Source organism: Bison bison, unplaced genomic scaffold (assembly GCF_000754665.1).
Source record: "Bison bison bison isolate TAMUID 2011002044 unplaced genomic scaffold, Bison_UMD1.0 scf7180017864472, whole genome shotgun sequence".
Lineage (NCBI taxonomy): Eukaryota > Metazoa > Chordata > Mammalia > Artiodactyla > Bovidae > Bison > Bison bison.
The window spans coordinates 8,978,836-8,997,236 of record NW_011495033.1 but is presented as its reverse complement, the minus strand read 5'-3'; the positions used below and the strand labels follow the sequence as shown (position 1 = coordinate 8,997,236).

Below are 18,401 nucleotides of genomic sequence, written 5' to 3'. Positions count from 1 at the left end.
GGCGCTGGTGGGAGGCTGCTTGGGGGAGGCTCTTGGGGCCTTGTGAGGCACAGCCGGCCCTGAAGTGCCCTCGTTCTCCCCACTGCTGCCCCCTGTGGCGGAGCTCCCCTCGTCTCCGGCCATTATGGCGAAGGCCGCGCGCTCCTTGGACAGCTGGTACAGCTCCTGAGAGGGGGAAAATGTCGCGTTACCCCTCCTTTCCCAGCCTTGGGGCTCAGGCGGTCTGTGTGGTGTCTTAGGTGCCCGGGCTGAGGAAAACGAGGGGAGGAGGACCGCAGCAGGCCAAGGGAGCTGGCCTCCTCGGTGCTTTTCTAGCTCTGGCCCAGTTTCTGGAGTAATCTGCACAGATCACTGTTCTGTTCCCCAGTTCTTCTCAGCAACGTGGAGATTGAAGCCTGGGGGGCAAGTCCTGCCCAGGAGGCTGAGAGACAGGGTCCAGGGCTGCCCAGGGGGCCTGATGCAGGCAGAGCTCTCTCCAGGGGCCGCACTGCTCCCCTTTTCTAGTAACTGCCCTCCTGGCCCCTCTCAGCATGCTGGAGAAAGGAGAAGGGGAGGACGCAGGGGGTCAGGTGCGCTGGGTGCCAGAGCCGGGAGAGGGGGGAGCAGGACACGCGCAGCCCAGTCGCCGGCACCTTGAGTTGGGGGAGGGTCGTGGCGGACTTCCAGTCCTTATCATCACGGATTCGGGTGCAGCGAGGGAATCGGATGGAGATCCCATCAGCTGTGTGAGCCTCAGATTTCGAGAATTCAGCCCCTGTGATCTCCCACACGGCAGCTTTCTGTCAGGAGAAGTCAGGTCATTCACTGGTTAAGTAGAAAACAACTTCCCATCAGGTAAAAGCAATGCTGATGCTGCTGTTTAGCTGCTAAGTTGCGTCTGACTCTTTGTGACCCCATAGACTGCAGCCCGCCAGGCTCCTCTGTCCATGGGATTCTCCTGACAATACTGGAGTAGGTTGCCATTTCCTCCTCCAGGGCATCTTCCTGATCCAGGGACTGAACCTGTGTCTCCTGCTTGACAGGCAGATTCTTTACCACTGAGCCTCACCTGGAAGCCCAGCTAAAAGCAACAGAGCACAGTTACAACTGAAACAGCAGTGGATAACAGCAGGGAGACAAGTTCTAGCCCCACTGCCGATGCTGTGTGGCCTAGGGAGCCCTGTTTCTTCCCTGGGCCTCAGCTCTCTGTCAGTGCAGGAAGGACTGGGCCAGGCCGCGTGTGACTCGAGGAAGGAGAGGCCCTTCCTGTCTAGTGAGGATGCCCCTCAGTGTTGACTCGTCTTTTCTGTGCCTGTCCCCTGGCTCCCCATCCTGGGGTGGACTGTCAGCGATGCTGAGATGACGTCTCTGTGGCAGTAGAGTATGTACAAGCTCATTTTGGGGGCTGGAGGACCCCCGGCCACGGGATAATACCTTTGGGTCTGGAACGATGAAGTCAGGGTAGTAGATCTTATTGATTTTCAGCCAGTTGGGTATCTTGCTGGGATCCTAGAGGAGAAAAGATGCTCTCCTGGGCTGTTGCCAAAACAGGACTTAAACGCGCTCTTGGTTGCAGGCTTGTGAGAAGAGGTGACTTATCACAAAAGGCTGCCCCTCACCCCTGGCATCCTCCCTGCCCAGAGAGGCTGTGGCCTGGATGGCACACAGGCCAGTTTCCACAGGGTAGGTCCTCAGAGGATTTGAGGGCCTAACACTGCTCCTATGCAAGCAGCAGCCCTTTTCTGTGGAGACAGACAAATGAGACCTACAGCTTCCCCGCCATGCCCCACAACACTGCCCGTCTCAGAAATGATGGCTGGTCCAGAGGCCAGGGCCCCAGGGCCCCCTCACCTTGCTGATCTTCACCATGTCCAGTTCCGTCTGCAGGCGGGCGAGCGTCGCGTCGTCGTGGCCTCCTGCACACTTGGTGACGGTGCACCACTTCTGGCTGCTCGGGTCATAGCAGCCCATGAGGAAGATGGACATCATGCCACCTGCGGGGAGGAGGGACTGGGCTGAGGGTGGGGGGGCACCTGCCGGCCCTGTGAGAGGCAGCCTGCGGAGGAAGGGGCCGGGGCCTCAGCGTCGGAGCCCTGGAGATCACCTGGATCCACACTAGCCGTGTGAGGTTAACCCTTTTGAGTCCCAACTTCAGTGAATTCGGGACAGTCACACTGAATGCTGGACTAAAGGGAGCTGAATGGCGTCTGGCACCCAGGAAAAGATGCCACGACTTCTAGTTCCTCAGACCCCAGCTTCCCCTCGTTAGGAAATGGAGATTTTCCCTGAGGAGAAAGCCACCAGGCCTTGGAGAAACAGTGGCTGGTGTCTTTTTGGGCCGGTGAGCTCAGCGCACTCTCGCCTGACCTCTCCCTGCCTGGGTCCGCAGCGCTCCCTGTTCCTGCCTGAGGCAGCATGGGCAAGGTCAGGGCCCCTAAGCCAGAGCTCCAGACGTCACAACTGGCTGTGCTAGCACGTCCAGCCAGGAAAAAGGCCGGCCTATGCCTTGAGTGGTGCCTTTCAAAGAAGCACCATCCCAGGGGCCAGAGGCCACCCTGACCTTTGCTCCCTTGCCCGTAGAAGGCCCCAAGCACCACCAGGTCAGCTGTGTCGGCCATGGCACCCTCGTTCAAATAGTCTTTCTTCACTTTCAGCCAATGACGCTTTCCAGGCTCATATGTTCCCTGAGGGGAAGCAAGCAAGAGAGAGACCACAAATGAGAATGGAGGCTCTGCAAGGGCGGGTTTTTTTACCTGCTCTCAAGACACCCTGGATCCATCGCAGTGCCCTCCCACTCCATCAAGTCACTCAGGACACAAAAACAAACCCAGCCTTTACATCCAGAATCCTGCGAAGGCACCCCCGCCAGCACCTCAAACTGCCACAGCCACGTCCTGGCCAGGGCGAAAGAAAGCAAAGGATGTGACCAACTTACCTTCACGTCCTTCAGCACCAGCCCTTCCAGCCCCTCTTGGATCACCCTGTTGATCATGTCCACCAAGTCGGAAGCTTTCTGGGGGAGAGCAGGAGAGACACTGAGACTGATGTGAGAACAGAGAAGGGCTATGGAAGCGAGGCAGAGGTGGTTCCTTCTCACACACTAGCCAAGTGCCTGCTGCAAACACCCTGACTTGAATACAAGGAACAAAACGGCCAGCAGAGCAGGGACCAACCAGAGCTGCTTCAGCGGCGACTCTGGGCGCCCACCTGGGAAGGACCTCTCACGCCCTGCCCTGCCAGGTGGGGACTAGCACACGAACACCGGCAGAGCCTGTCTTACTGTGCTTTGCTTTACCACATTTTGCAGATACTGTATTTTCCTTTTTTTTTTTTTAACAAAATGTCAGATAATGGTAAGCATTTTTTTGTAGTATTTTTAGTTAAGGTATGTACGTTGTTTTTTTAGACATAATGCTATTGCACACCTAATAGACTGGAGTGTTAATGTAACTTTTCTATGCATTGGGAATTCATAAGTTATGTGACTTATTTTCTTGTGATACTGCTTTACTGTGGTGGTCTAGAACCAAACCCACAGTATCTCCAAGGTCTGCTCGTATCCACATCAGCCTTCCTCTTAAGAAAATAACTAACACTCATCCTCCCAACCACGTCTGACCCATGCGGTGTTCTGCTTTGTTTTCAAATCACGAGGACACTGCCAAGGGTGGGATCCTCACTCACTGTGACTTGTTTCATTTCTGAGAACATGATCCGGTTGGGAATCTCCACCATGTTGTCATGAAGAAGCTTCCGCCGCTCACACAGAGGCCTGAGGGGGACAGGAGAGCTGAGGTCAGGCCAGGATGTTCCCCACAGCTCTGAGGAGAGGGGACAAGGATGGACTGGCTTCCTGAGAGGCCTGGGTCTGCCATGGCTCCGGGCCCTCGTGCCTATCAGTTCTGCCCGCCCAGGGTGACCAGGGCTCCACTGGGACCAAAGACTGATGGTATGAGCTGCGGCACAGAGTTACTTCATTGTTATAGGTCCTGTCTCTACCTCCTCAGCCCAGACAGACTGTGTAAACCCTGGTCCCGTTTGAAAAATAAGCCTGACTCTCCTTCGCTGCACCCTGTCTCACTCCAGGCCCCAGGTGGGCTGTGCTTGGGTCAGCAGGCGGACAGGCCCCAGGACTTCAAGCCCAAACCCCAGCTCCTACCCTGGCAGTTCTGTCTCCCCCTGCACACTCAGGGCTGGAGGCGGGGTGGGGGTGGGGGCAGGGACGCCTCTCTAAGGCAGGAGGGGCCAAATGGTTTCTGGGACTCAAGAGGTCAGGACTGAGAGTTATCCTGAAGGTGGTCCCAACCACACAGCCTGACAACCCCAAGCTTCTGGTTGTCAGCCTCTCCCAAGACTAAAGCCTCTGAACTGAAATTCATCTGCCTTATGCACCCAGAGGCGCTTCTGAAGAGGTAAGGAAACCCTTCAGTGCTCGTAGTCGGTGTCTCGTCAAGAGTCCATTCTGCCTCGGGTGGCGGGGTTTCCTCTGACTTAAGCTTTCAGAGTCAAGATCTCGTCAGCATACTGGCTCTTCCTAACACTGAATGGGGAGCCGGCTGTGCAGTGATTGTGCTCCCTCTCGCTCCTTCCCACTGCAGCTCCTGGGCCCAGAGGCACTTGCACCAGCTCCTTGCCCTCTCTCCTTTCCAATCTCGGGCCCCCGCCTCCCTACCCAGGAATCAAAAATAGACTCCTCACCTATCCATCAAGCTGACATCATTGAAGTAGATACAATCAAAAACAAACAGGCAGACATTGGCATCCTGGAAGGCAGCTTTCTGTAAGGGAAAATGAGGTAGCAGGTACATGAGGGACACACGGGAGAAGCAGTCCACTTTCACAGACCCTCTGAAGTGTGTGGTACATAACGCGTGTTTGTGCTGTGAAGCCCCTGGGCCACAAGGGCACTTGGCAGACACATCCTAAGTGGAGACTGACCCAGTTATAAGCCAGGTGCCACTATAAGCTCTTCTTATGCAAAACACAAAAACAAAACATATCCAAACTTAGGGCTAAAGTCAGTACCAATCCAAAGATGAAGCTTGACCCTAAGTCAGCGACACAGCCCTCTGTGTCTGGACTGAAGGCACACTCACGCACACACTCACTCTTGCTCACTGGGCCTGAACCAGTACCTTGTGCACTCCCAGGGTCCCAAAGGGCAGTGGTTTGCCTGTCCTGTTGTCGATCAGGAGCACCTCAGAGTCCAAGATCATGCTGTGGCCCCCAGGGAAAGCCCGGGGGATGAAGTCCTTAAAGTGGGCCACCTGGAGGCAGAAGGGTCACTCAGAGGGAGCCAGGACACAGAGAGCTAAAGCTGGGCCCCGAGGGAACACGGAACACAACACGCGCCAGCCTGGCTGATGTGCAAACAGACTTAGGTCTTGGCAGCTGGCCAGACAGGAACAATCAGCTGTTTCAGGACCTCGGCCCAGACCCTGGAAGAGGTCAGCTCACCTCGGGGTCAGTTTCTATTGGCTGCAGAGAATTTGCAGGAAAAAGGAAAAGATTGAAGGTGAAAATGAGGGGAAGAAGGGAGGCAGACAAACATGGAACAGAGGGAGGGAAGGTGGGCAGGCGGGATTCGTGCAGGAGAACAGACCAGTGGGAAAAGGAGGGAAAGAGAGAAATGGACTCCCTTAGGAGCAGTGAGAAAAATGAGGAGGGTCTTCACTAATGCTCGCAAAGAGGTCCTGCTCAGCTCTCAGAAACACTCAAAACTGACGGCCTTGCCTGATTGCCCAGGCAGGCGAGGCTGGGCAAGGGTGTGAGCGTCCCCTCCCCCGGGACTCTGAGCAGACAGAAGGGGGAGCAGGGACAGGAGGGCTACCCATGCCCCAGCTACCCGAGCCAGCTGTCCCCACTGCTTTTCCCTGGACAACCCCCAAGGGCTCCCAGAGGCCCCAGGAGCTGAGAAGGGCTGAGGGGCGAGGTTCTGAATGCCCCCTGATTAAGGGCAGAAGCCGGGGTCTCAGAAGCCCCCATGGGACTGTGTTTACGTCTGAATGTAAGCCCCTGGAGGCACAGAACTTCCGTCCTTTTTTGAAATTTTTCATTAAATGCTGGATGCCCACTACCTTCGACAGTGCCTGGTATAAACCCTTGATAAACATCTGTTGAACAGGGGACTTCCCTGGTGGTCCAGTGGACAAGACTGTGCTCCCACTGCAGGGCGCACAGGCTTGCTCCCTGGTGGGGGAACTAACATACTGCATGCTGTGTGGCGCAGACACAACATTAAAAAAAAAAAAAAGTTGAATACATTAATGACTGACTGCCTAACAGTTCTTTGTACCTGAGCCACGACATAGCTCAGGGGGAGCACACAGGACCTAGAAAGGCAGACGACAGGCACCAGCTAAACTCGGTGTCCTGGTGTCACTGCCCCTAGGCTCCACAATGGCTGACCCCCAGCTACGCTCTCGGGCTGTTCCTCCTGAGCAGCCCCACATTATTGGAAGATTCCAAAAATGAATAAATCAATACATTCTTCTATTCAACAAATACAAAACAGATTCTATTTTGCACCAGAGCTGAAATGGCAACGGAACACAGGCTTTGAGATCCTTAGAGACAGGTAGAAGAGTCCTGGCAGAAAGGAAGGGCTCTGTACCTTGTGTGGCAGGACGGGCTTGAGACTGCGGCTGAAGTAGCTGAAGTGGTCCCCCTTCTTATGCACCTGGACTCGCTCCCCGTCATACTTGATCTCAGAGAACATGCCGTTTGGACACTTCTTCATGGCGTACTCGATGGACTTGCAGGCCTCAGCCTTGGGGGCAGGGGAGGGGAGACAAGCCTGGAGACTTAAGGTGCTTCCCAGAGAGGTGGCTCGGCAGGGACAGCGTGAAGCCCGGGGCCCCTCAGCCAGAGTGCACCCTCAGGGCAGGAGGGAGTGAAAAGGCTGGGCAGCGTCCTATTCTGATATATTGTTTTCACTTTATGAATGAGAAAACGGAAATTCACAGAGGTTATGTGCCCACTTTCTTTGACACAGCTAGTGAAGGGCAGGAATGAGATGTGAATCTAGACCCAACTCCAAAGCCTGGGTGGTAACCAGGAAGCCGTGTAACCGATTGTTGCTGTTTAGTCACTAAGTTGTATCTGACTCTTTGACCCCATGGACTGTAGCCCGCCAGGCTCCTCTGCCCATGGTGTTTCCCAGGCAAGAATACTGGAGTAGGTTGCCAATTCCTTCTCCAGGGGATCTTCCCGACCCAGGGATCAAACCTGCGTCTCCTGCATTGGAAGGTGGATTCTTTACCACTGAGCCACCAGGGAAGCCCAGTATAAGTTATGCCATGCATCAAATGAGACTGTGTAACAGATTCCAAAAAAATTCTTATAAAAATCAGAAAGTCTACTAATGGAGGTGACTGGTCCTGTCCTTCAAGTGGAGATCTTACTATTTTGGTGCTGGCTATCCCAACACAGAACCCTAGACTAGGACTTCAGGAAAACACCACAAGGCTGTTTCATAGAAAGCAGTGTACCCCACTGAAACAATACAAAGGCTCTCAGAGCAGGCACAGTGGCAGGCGGGGACTGTCCTATTGCACAGGAAAACCCACGCCAGAAAGGAAATCCCATTTATCATGAAACAAGCAGAGGCCCAAGGAGAGCTGGTCTTCATTCCTTAAGCTTCTTCTCATTCCAGAAAAAAAAGGAGAGCCAAAGTACCCCCTCACATGAAGGCTGGCTCTGTCACCAACTCTCAGAGCTACTTTGGGGCATGTCACAGAGACTCAGGAGTTACTGCACACATCCCCGACTTCAGGAAAGATGACAGATGAACTGCTCAGGGTAGACACTTCAGACACCATTCACGTAAGAAAAAAGGATCGAGAGAGACTAAGGACCTCACCTAAGATTCCACAGCTGGCTGAGGGCAGAGATGGCTGAGTTCTCAGGTTTTTCCACTGCTCACACTATCTCCCCCTCTGCCAGACTCCCCCAGGAGAAACACCCCCTGCAACTCTACTTTTCCTTCCCCCAAATCTTCCAGCCATCTTTCTTGCGGGGCCTTCACTATCATACCCTCTCAGATCTCACAGGGAAGGGTAGTAACCTCACACAGGAGCAGAAAGCAGGGCAAGAGCAGCGTCCTTACCAGCATGGGCTGCACTGGGGTCATCAGAGAGGCCTGGACACTCAGAGCTCGTCTCTGGCCTGGCTCCTTCTCCACCTCCTGCTCGTTGCGGAGGACCCGCTCCACCACATCCTGCAGGTTGCGTGAGGCTTTGAAGGCTTCATAGGCATTGGGGTCTAGCGCATCTAGCCTGCCGAGGCCGACAGGGGCAAGGAAACAAACACCACTGTTCTTGACCTTACTGCTCTAGATAGCAGCAATATGCTGCAACATATCATGTCCAGCAACAACAGGACATAACCGCTTCCCCATATATTGGGACCCATGAATCCCAATATATGGGGAAGCGGTTATGTCCTATTGTCTAAAGACTGTCACAGGAGAAAAAGATCTTGGAAAACTCAGCTCTTTTGAGATACCATGCTACCTGGATGCTGCCCTACCAAAGAGGGGACTGGCGTGGGCAAGCAACTCATACTTATTGGACATATTCCCTGTGTTTGATTCTAACAACTCTGTGAAAAGGGTACTATTATCTCCCTTTAACATGAGAAAATGGAGGCTGAGCTAGGTCAACTGACGGGTCCCACAGGAAGGACGGCGGCAGAATCAGGACTCAAACCCAAATCGGGGCTTCCAAGTCTCCGACACCAGCTGACAACACAGGGAGTGGGCAGCTTCCACCATCGAGGACTTGGTACTTACACGTGTTTTGCCCCTGAGTTCATCTTCAGGTCATGCTTGATCAGCCTGATGATGCACTTAAGGTCATTGGCTGTACACCTAGAGGGATGAGGCACATGCAACTGACAAAGCTCTAGACTCCCACACCTTCCCTCCTAGTGATTCTGTCTCCCCAGGCCCATCCCCAGTGGGCAGTGCCCCACCTGGAGGCGATATCCTGCAGGGCCTGTTGCTGCTCATCCTCCTTGGTGAGCTTGGAGAGCCGCAGGAGGAATTCGTCCACCTCCTGGATGGTAAGGAGGCTCTTGGCAGCTGGAGGGAAAGACTTGCTCTGCTCAAAGAAGACTCTGATTGTCTCTGACACGTCACCCTGTCTCCAAAAACCAAAATACCATGCAGCAACCCCAAAGTGGCCATATATAACCCCCAAGCCCTCATGACTACAGGTGAATTAGAGATTTCAGTCACCGCTCCTGTCCGAAACTCACAAATATCGACTTCACTGTTTAGAGAATGTATCCCACCCACAGCTCCTGGAAAGGGCACCTCCACCCACCACAGGATCTGGCCGCCTGCCTCAGCTGAGAAGTGACGTAAGAACTAATGCAGGGTCAAGCCAATGTGAGTCCTGTTAGAATCTGAACTACGAGACAGACACAGTCATCAGATTACGGGGGTGTTTGGACAGCAACTTTCTAGATGTCAAGGCTGGAGTCATGAACAAACCAAAACTGAATGGCAAGCCCAAGTTATAAGGGGAAAAAAAGCAAGGAAAAAACAGGGCCCAGAGGGAATTCCCTGATAGTGGCTAAGACGCTGAGCTTCCAACACAGGGGTCACAGGTTCGATCCCTTTTAGGGAACTAAGACCCTATTAATACATGCCACATGGTAAGGCCAAATAAAGGCCTAGAACAAGAGCCCCTGGAGAGAGAGTGGGAAGTCGAAGGTCCACCCTCGAAGTCTAGGTCTTTCTCTCAGGCTCAGCAGTAATCTAAGTCCAGTCTTCAGAACCTGGTGAAACTAACAGCTGTAGCCTCCCATTCAACTCCTCTCATAATGAAAGCTTGCTCAAGTGGGTTTCAGTTTTCTGAAACAGTATGTGCTCTCCCAGGAAAAAAAAGAGTGCAGGTGACTGGCTCCGCAGAACCCCACTTGGAATCCACCTACCCTCCCCTTTCTCTGACCTGCTCTAGGTCTCGTGTCATGTCATCTGAGTTGCAGTTAAAAATGCGGCTGAAAAGCTTCACAATCTGCTTATCATTCAAGTTGTAAACACTCTTAATAACACCCGGCAGCAGCAGCTTCACTGTTAGGTACACGTCACCGTGGAAACCATCTGGAGGAGACAGAAGAAACCTTTCTTGAGACATGGAGCTTAAACAAATAAATACATAAACTCAAAGAACCAAAAGAGATGTCTGCATTGCTGGCCTCGATGTACAGGCCCTCAGGGGAGGGTGTGCGTTTCACCACGGCAGCAGAGGCCATGGCATTCGGCAGCTGGGGGTCTGTGTGTCTGCTTCCCCGTAGCCCCTGGATGAACTCCTGCAGGGCAGAGCCATGACTTTCACTGTTGTGTTCCCAGTGATGGGCACATCACAGATGTTCAACGATCATTTTTTAGACAAATGAAAAAGAACACAGTTGGGAGATTATATTCCAAGCTGTGCAAGTGTCTCACAAAACCCAAATCAAACAGGAGAGTGAATTTTCCTTTTGGTCGAATGGGATAGGTTCTTCTGGCCTCCTAGGGGGCAGAGTAAGGAAGGAAGAAAGATGCCCGTGTGTTTGGAACAGATCTGGCTACACAGTGAATTTCAAGACAGCAATATAGCAGAGCATTAAACCAAGCACGAGGCCTGTGCAACTGTCAGTTCACGTGCCCATAAAGCTGGCCATGACTCTGAGCTCTCAAGAGAAGCCCATCCAGGATGCTAGAGGCCCACCTCCTGCTGAGCCTTTCTGAAGGAAGTCCTGGATAATCTGGGTTTTCGTGTTGTAGCTAGGATTTTCAGCCACCATGGCACACAACTTCCGAAACTCACGCAGCAGACAATCCTTGTGTTTCGGGTCACATTTGCTTGAGGACAGACTTGTCTTAGGGGTCTTAGGGGTAGGGCTGGAGTGGGCTTCCCCAGAGTTGTTGGGCTTGGCTGTTGGAGAGACAAAAAGGGAGAGATGATTCGTTTTGCCTTGCTGAAAAGGAAGCAAGAGAAACTAATAGGCACTCTGCTGTTCTCTATGTGTAGCTTCACTTAATCTCCCCAAAGAGCCCTTTGGGAGCAGATATCATTGTACTATTTTGTGGGTGAAAAAACAGAGGTCAAGTGATTTCCTCAAATCTCCCAGCTATTAAGAGTAAAGAAACAACCGCCTCACACTGAAGCAAAGGACCAGCTGATGTGTATTTCTTACATGAGTGCTTACTGAAGAACAAGGGCCATTTTCAAGCCAAGAGTGGTCAGGATGATTTCAGAACAATTGTAAAGCTGAACCCAGAAAAGGTGGAATCAGGGAGGAAAAAGAAATCAGGGACGCCTTAGTTACTCTGAAACTACTGCTACTGCAGATTGTTGGAACTGGAAGAAACCTTAAAGATGATCTAGTTCAACCTCTTCTTATTGGTGAGGAGACCAAGGCCTGAGGAGAGAAGCATTCCCAGTTGCTCGCCACTAGCCCCCTGCCCCTCCCCATCACCCCCATCACCACTTTTTCTTCTTTCTTCTTATAAAAACAAAAGGAGGCTTCCCCCGTGGCTCAGTGGTAAGGAATCTGCCTGCAATGCAGGAGACTTGCAGGAGACATGGGTTCAATCCCTGGGTCAGAAGGGACTCCCTGGAGAAGGAAATGGCAACCCGCTCAGCATTCTTATCTGGAAATCCCTGTGGACAGAGGAACCCAGCAGGCTACAGTCCATGGGGTCACAAAGAGTTAAGACACGATGGAGTGACTAACAACAACAACAATAACGAAAAGTTCTAGATTTGGAACTTCCCTGGTGGTCCTGTGGCCAAGACTCCGTGTTCCCAGTGCAGGGGCCCAGGTTTGATCCCTGGCCATGGAACTAGATCCCACAGGCTGCAACTAAGACCAACACAGACAAATACATAAATAAAAGCTTGAAAAAAGGTAAGCAACAAGGGGGACTTCTCTCCAGACACCCAAACAAGTGAGCCTGTTACCTCCTTGTGACCATTTACAAAGTAAATTTCACCCTGAAAGCTTGCAGCAGACAGCCATTACCACGCTGTCTGCTGATATAAGTGTCTTCTTGCCTGGGGTTTGTAAATTAGAAATCTATCCTCATCTCTGACCTGGCATTTAAAGAGGACTTTGAGGGACAAAATCTCCAAAGTGTCACTGTTCGGCAGCTTGGAAGAAACAGAACACCCGCCCTCCCTGAAATTCCCTCCTGAGAACCAGGCTATTCCAGAAATACACCTGAACTCTTCCATATTTCTATCTTTGGCTGACCACTAGGCAAAAACCAAGGAAACCTCAGAGTTTAAAAATGATAAAAAATCGTAGAGTCAGGCACTGTTTTTGCAACTTTCTCTTCTTTATTCTTGTGAGACACCGTGGGGTCCACAAGGCAGGCGCTGCCATTCCCACTTCACAGATGACGCCACAGAGGCTCAGACCAGGACCCAGGTCTTCTGACCTCAAGTCCGGGCTTTTTTTACTCATACAGAGCAATCTCCTCAAACAACTTCTGAGCTCCTGAGTTTTGACTTTATTTTCTTTAGCTGAGGCAGTCAAAAGAATGTGTCCAAATAAAACAGGTAACAAGGTGGAGGGTAAAAAAGCACAGGTATTGAAGTTAAACAGACTTCAGTGTAACTATTAGAAACTCCATAATGATGCTGAGCACTGGTCTCCTCATTCATAAAATGGGCCTAATAAAAGTACTCCCCAACGTTAAATGAAGAACAAATGGAACCACACAGGCAAAAGCCCCAGCCCAACACCGTCTGCTACACAAGGACATGCAGGACATCTCGCTCCTCTACTTTCATCTCCAATTTGGGCGAGTGGAGGGATGCAATTCCTCACGATTCTTCCATTATCAAAAAGCAAAGATGGGACTTCTCTGGTGGTCCAGTGGCCAAGACTCCATGCTCCCAATGCAGGGGGCTGAGGTTTGATCCCTGGTCAGGGAACTGGATCCCACAGGCTACAACTAAGAGTTCAAATGCCAAAACTAAAGATGCTGCATTCCACAGCAAAGAGGAACGATCCCGTGTGCCACACTAAGACCTGGCGCAGCCAAATAAGTAAAAAAATGTTAAAAAAAAAAAAAACAAAACCCCCAAACAAGTAAGTAAACAGCAGGTTGTAATAATGTCTGATCCATGTAAGCTACTTCAAGGGGAAAAAAGTCTTGAAAGAACAAACATCTTTTTGCTGCAACAGAGATTAAAATATACAAAGAAATGCTATACATTGTGGGTTGCTGAGAATTAGCTGGCCATTACCTCTCTGCTCAGATGAAAGCAAATTACAGTTGACTCTTGAAAAACATGGGTTTGAACTGCATGGGTCCACTTACACACACAGTTTTTCAATAGCAAATAAGTACTATACAATCCGCAATTGATTGAATCCAGGGATGCAGAACTGAGGGTATGGTGGAACCATGCAGAAAGTGGAACCTCGGATAAAGAATTTCAACTGCGCAGGGGATTTGGAGCCCCTAACGCCTGTGGTGTTTAATAGTCAACTGTATTAAGCAGGCTAGATGGCACAGAATGGTCACTCTTAACCAGAGTACCAAATTTTGGTCTCCCGGGATACCTAATTAAAAGGACTGCAACAGCTCACGTAGCCCTAACCTATCTTACCTGAAAAGCCAGAAAACTTCCGGGGATTGGCATTGGTGACAAATGAGGCACCTTTCACTGGAGATGCTACCTGGCCAGTGGCTGTCAACTTAGCCTGGACAACAGCTTTCTTCTTTGGTGTGCTTGTTGCCTTGGAAGATAGATCTGTAGGACCCCAAAAAGAAGGGAAAATATCTTTCAGTGAAAAATCCCTGAGAAAGCTTTCAAAGACTCTATCAATTGCTCTTACAGCCTGGCTAGGTAAGTTACTACCATGGTATTAATTGAAAGGTGACTGCTGGCTGGCTGGTCGTCTTGACTGGAAGTAATAGGTATTAGGGTATTGGGGAGAAGGTGTTCTAGGGACAAAAGACCCAGTTATTCTTTACTTTTATTAGTAACTTAAATATTCATTAATACTCTCCACCCCTATCTCACATATAACCTTCAGATTATTCAGAGGAAGTCAGAAATCATGTGTCAACAGATAAAATGTGAGGACCTCAGCTTATGGAATTAGCCCCAATTTAAAGATAAACAAGAAAGTAAAATGAAGTTGGATAAACAGAGCATGTTGATCTGGTACGTGCAGGAAAACTTGCAGCTGCTGAGTACTTGAGCTGTGTGACAGTTTAACTCTCCCTCGTATTTTTCTTCCTCTGAATGAGCTGGGTCCGGAAGTAATAAAGGGTGAAGCCAATGGCTAAGGCTGGGCAGGGCGGGAGGGAGGCTGGAAAAAAAAATGTATTAGTTTTCTCCCTGAAGTCATTTTCCTCTCAAAGAAAAAGGACAGAGGTCCATTTTAGTCCCCCTATACTGACTAGAACTAAACTGAAGACATGAATATTACAAAGACACTGAAGGTCAGAAAGGACTAATTGGATTTATCAGTGTCAGATTTCTAAAATATGCATACATTGGAATACACGTGTATGTGCACATATATGTTTTTGTGTATATACAAACACGTATTTTCCAGTTCTGTCTGCTGAAAGGGCCCAGAAGCAAGGATATCTCATGCACCCAGGGCACAGAGCTTCAACATTTTTGTCTCTAATGCCATTTCCCCCACTAACAGGAACAAGGACTCTTCAGAGAAACGGCTGATTTCACGACTGAGATAGGTAATCCTAAGAGTGAGCATACTGTTAGGCCAGAAAGCAAGGGAGTACTTTAAAACAATTTTTAAAAAGTGATCTGGACATCAAGGACAAAAACTAGCTCAAAGGGGTTCCCAACTGACCAAATATGGGACAATTTAGCACCAAATTAATAAAGTACAGGACAATGATAAGCCACCAGGAAAAAGTAGCAATCTGAGTCCATACAGAAAATAAGTTGAGAGAGAAAAGGGAGTAGTGTAGGTACTCTTTTCTTCAAAAATGTCAATGTCATAAAAGAAAACAAAGACCTCAGAGATGTTCCAGATTAAAGGAGGCCAGACTCGACAACTCAGTGCAATACCTGATCTTGTATCAGGATTCCATACTGAAGGGAGAGAAAAGTTATAAATTATCTGATCAACTGACAAAACTAGAATACAGACGGTAGATTAAAGCATTATATCAAAGATAAATTTACTGGTTGATAGCTGTATTACAGTCATGATATCCTATTCTTAAGATATACACATTGAAGTATTTAAAGGCAAAGGACCATGATGCATGCCCAAATGGTTCTGGGGGAAAAAAAGTCACCTGTGTGGAAGGAGAGAGTAACAAAGAGAGCGAAAGAGTGAGCACAAACATGAACACAAATGATCAAGCAGAGAGCAAAATGTTAACAGGTAAATCTGAGGGAATTCCCTGGAGGTGCAGGGGTTAGGACTCTGCACTCTCACTGCTGAGGACCTGGGTTTAATCCCTGGTCAGAGAACTAAAATCCCACAAGCCTCACAGCACAGCCAGAAAAAAAAAAAAAAAAAAAGGTGAACATGAGCATTCTTTGTACTATGTACTATTTTTATTCTTGCAACATTCCTGAGTTTGAAGTTATTTCTGAACAATAAACTTAAAGATAGGATGAAAGAAATTGGGCTCTACTCTCATCTCGTGGCCTCTCAGAGCCAGTAAGATGAGAAAGCAGTATTCTCCAGCCCACCTGCAATGTGCTGACTTATCTGCTCTTTCTCGTTCTCTTCCAGCTCTTCCCAGCCTTCCAGCTCGGTGAGGTCCTCAATTTTTTTTGTGGTGGCCCGGGCCCGCTCCAGTTTCTCAAACATGCATTTAATGTGGTACCACTCTTTCATATCGCCCCCCGACTCTGAAAAGGGATTGGGCACCACTTTGCCGATTCGGCATACGCCCTTGACAATCTTTTCCTTGCATTTTTTGCAGCCAGCCGTGCCACGCTTGGCGTAGTCCACACAAAAGCGTTGCTCTGCCATCTCACAGGGGCCACTGCAGAGTCCCACATGCGACCCTGGCAAGTAAACAAGGCAGGTGGCACGTGGTTTTAGGTTGCTTTCCTGGAAGGACGGAACAGGCTTTCTTCTCTGGAGGAGGTGGTGTCCACAAAAAACTGTCTCTGACCACTGGCCAAAGTGTCTTATGTCAGGCCGGCGATGTTCTCGGAATAGGCACAGTTCTTTTTTCCTGAGTACACGGAGAGTTGGTGGGAAGAGGATCTTAAAAGCCAAAGTCATACAGCTGCACAGAAGGGGGAGAGGCAGAAAAGTGAGTTACAGAGGAGCTTCTAATTTCCTCAAAGGCTGACATCCTAACACAATAATCCATGCTGATCAACCAAACATTTCCTAAAGTATGAAGGATTTTTTTTTTGGCTGCTGTCTGATCCCTGAACAGAAATCGTACTGGCGCCTCCTGCAGTGGAAGCTCGGAGTCTTAACCACAGGACCACCAGGGAAGACCAGGTATGAAAGATTTATTGCCTACAGGATGAACAATTCCAGTACAGGAAAATTCAGTCTGCAACAGGATGTTCAATTACCTAATTGAACATTTAGATATTATTTAATGTATATCTGCTGCTGCTGCGCTAAGTCGCTTCAGTCGTGCACGACTCTGTGCGACCCCATAGACGGCGACCCACCTAGTAAATCACAATCGAAAAAATTCAAGTAACATAAAACCCTTTCTCAGGCCACCAGTAAACCCTAAGCCTTAAAATGGATGGTGACCCTTTAGCATTCAGTTCAGTTCAGTTCAGTCGCTCAGTCGTGTCCCTTTAGCATAATAAGATTCTAAAGTTTCTTTTTAATCATCAAGAAAAATTACACTGGGAGTTCCCTGGTAGCCTAGTGGTTAGGACTCAGTCCTTTTACTGCCATGGACAGGGTTCAAACCCTGGAGGAGGAACTGAGATCTCGAAAGCCAAGTGGTGCAGCTTAAAAAAAAAAAAAAAAAAAGACATTATTTTCAAGAAGTCTTTAATGTGAAATATAAAATATCTGTTATCCTCAGAAAATAATTAAGCCACTATATAGATTTGGGATTTAATCAGAAGCCCTATCTTGAGAGGCAATTAAATGGAGCCTAAAACCTAACCCCATGGTTTCAAATCCTAGCTCACTGGCCAGAAGACCTTGGTAATTTCCTTAATCTCTCAGTTCCTCAATTTCCTCAACTGTAAAATGTGGACAATAATAGTACCTAACTCAGAGAGTTGTCATTCTAAGAATAAAACCCTTATATAGTCAATGAAGCGATTATCCTTTAAGCAAAGGTTCCCTGTGTGCAATTAGCCGGGTTATAACTCTGCAACTTCAATCTGGAAATGCTGAAGTAACTGGACAGCAAGAATCAAAGGAGCTCAATCAATTCACATGGAAACAAGGACCATATCCACATAGTATCCCCCCACTTTCTTTTATCCTTATTTTCTAAAGTATCCTCCCAGTTCCAACTTTCAACAGACTGGGAGTTATTTTCAGCCTGCACCCGGCTTTGTCGTCAAATTGCTTGCGGGTGATAACGAAAAGCAGGCTTTACTTGCTGAAGTGAGACGTGATGCAGAGAACAGCAGGTAAATGGGAATCAGAGACGCGAGCACAAGTGTGACCGTGCAGTTCTGGGACTATGTTATCTTTTGAGAATTTCCCTTAACTTCCCCGAGTCCGCTTCCTTATTCCTAAGACAAGGAAAACATCTACCTCAAGGGAAGGGGGAAAATGACACTGGGTCCGTGGATGGGCGAATGGGAGTGGGGGGTAGGGCTCTGAACTCCCTTGCAAATGTATACAAAAGGTGCGCATTCAGCCTTGTACGTTTTGGGGGAGAAACAGTCAACATTTTCAAGAAACTTCACAAAGGGCTCTGTAACCCCTAGATGCTGAACCACAGAGTATGTGAAAGTAGAGCAGGCCCGTAAGAGGCGCTCAAGAAAAAAAAAAACAAAAAACATTAGGGTCCACCACCTTCCTGCAAAGCGATTTATGAAAAGCCGCCTCCAGGACTCCAGGAGCCGGGGGGAGGGCACCTAGCCGCGCCCTCCCCTCCGCAGGGTCTGGGAGGCGCTGGGCCACCAGGAGGCACGGAGCCGTTTGGGGAACCCTGCCTGGCTCACAGGCCCCCCGCGGCCGCCACTCAGCATTTCCTCAAAGGGAGCCGAGAAGGGAAACCGTTGAGGCTCGAACGCAGCCGGGCCGGGAAGTGAGAGCCCCGCGGCCGCTGCTCCGGAGGGGCCTCCCCTTTCGGGAGGGGGCACCGGCTCCCCGCCGGGGCCGCGGGGAGGGCGGGAGGCGGCGAGGCTCTCGACGCGAGTCCGGAGGGGCGTCCAGAGCACAGCCCCGGGCTGGGCTCAAGGGGACGCGGCGGGAAGAGAAAGACTCCCGAGCTCCGCCGCAGCGCACCGACTCGGGCGGCGGCTGGG

At 50.0% G+C, this 18,401-nt stretch overlaps 1 protein-coding gene across 1 annotated transcript in view; it reads right to left on the bottom strand.

Annotated features, from left to right (window-relative positions):
• LIG3 (ligase III, DNA, ATP-dependent) overlaps window positions 1–18,401 on the bottom strand; it is a 20,407-nt gene that overhangs the window by 1,731 nt on the left and 275 nt on the right. The window contains exons 2-18 of the mRNA XM_010861493.1: window positions 15,672–16,219; window positions 13,593–13,736; window positions 10,698–10,904; window positions 9,936–10,087; window positions 8,953–9,119; window positions 8,771–8,848; window positions 8,087–8,255; window positions 6,593–6,748; window positions 5,115–5,246; window positions 4,678–4,757; window positions 3,664–3,751; window positions 2,915–2,992; window positions 2,540–2,663; window positions 1,831–1,973; window positions 1,414–1,488; window positions 633–779; window positions 2–165 (exon numbers count right to left, since the gene is read on the bottom strand). Coding sequence (XP_010859795.1) covers window positions 2–165; window positions 633–779; window positions 1,414–1,488; window positions 1,831–1,973; window positions 2,540–2,663; window positions 2,915–2,992; window positions 3,664–3,751; window positions 4,678–4,757; window positions 5,115–5,246; window positions 6,593–6,748; window positions 8,087–8,255; window positions 8,771–8,848; window positions 8,953–9,119; window positions 9,936–10,087; window positions 10,698–10,904; window positions 13,593–13,736; window positions 15,672–16,215 — 2,648 coding nt within the window. The 5' untranslated portion in view covers window positions 16,216–16,219. The remainder of the gene's footprint in view (window position 1; window positions 166–632; window positions 780–1,413; window positions 1,489–1,830; window positions 1,974–2,539; window positions 2,664–2,914; window positions 2,993–3,663; window positions 3,752–4,677; window positions 4,758–5,114; window positions 5,247–6,592; window positions 6,749–8,086; window positions 8,256–8,770; window positions 8,849–8,952; window positions 9,120–9,935; window positions 10,088–10,697; window positions 10,905–13,592; window positions 13,737–15,671; window positions 16,220–18,401) is intronic.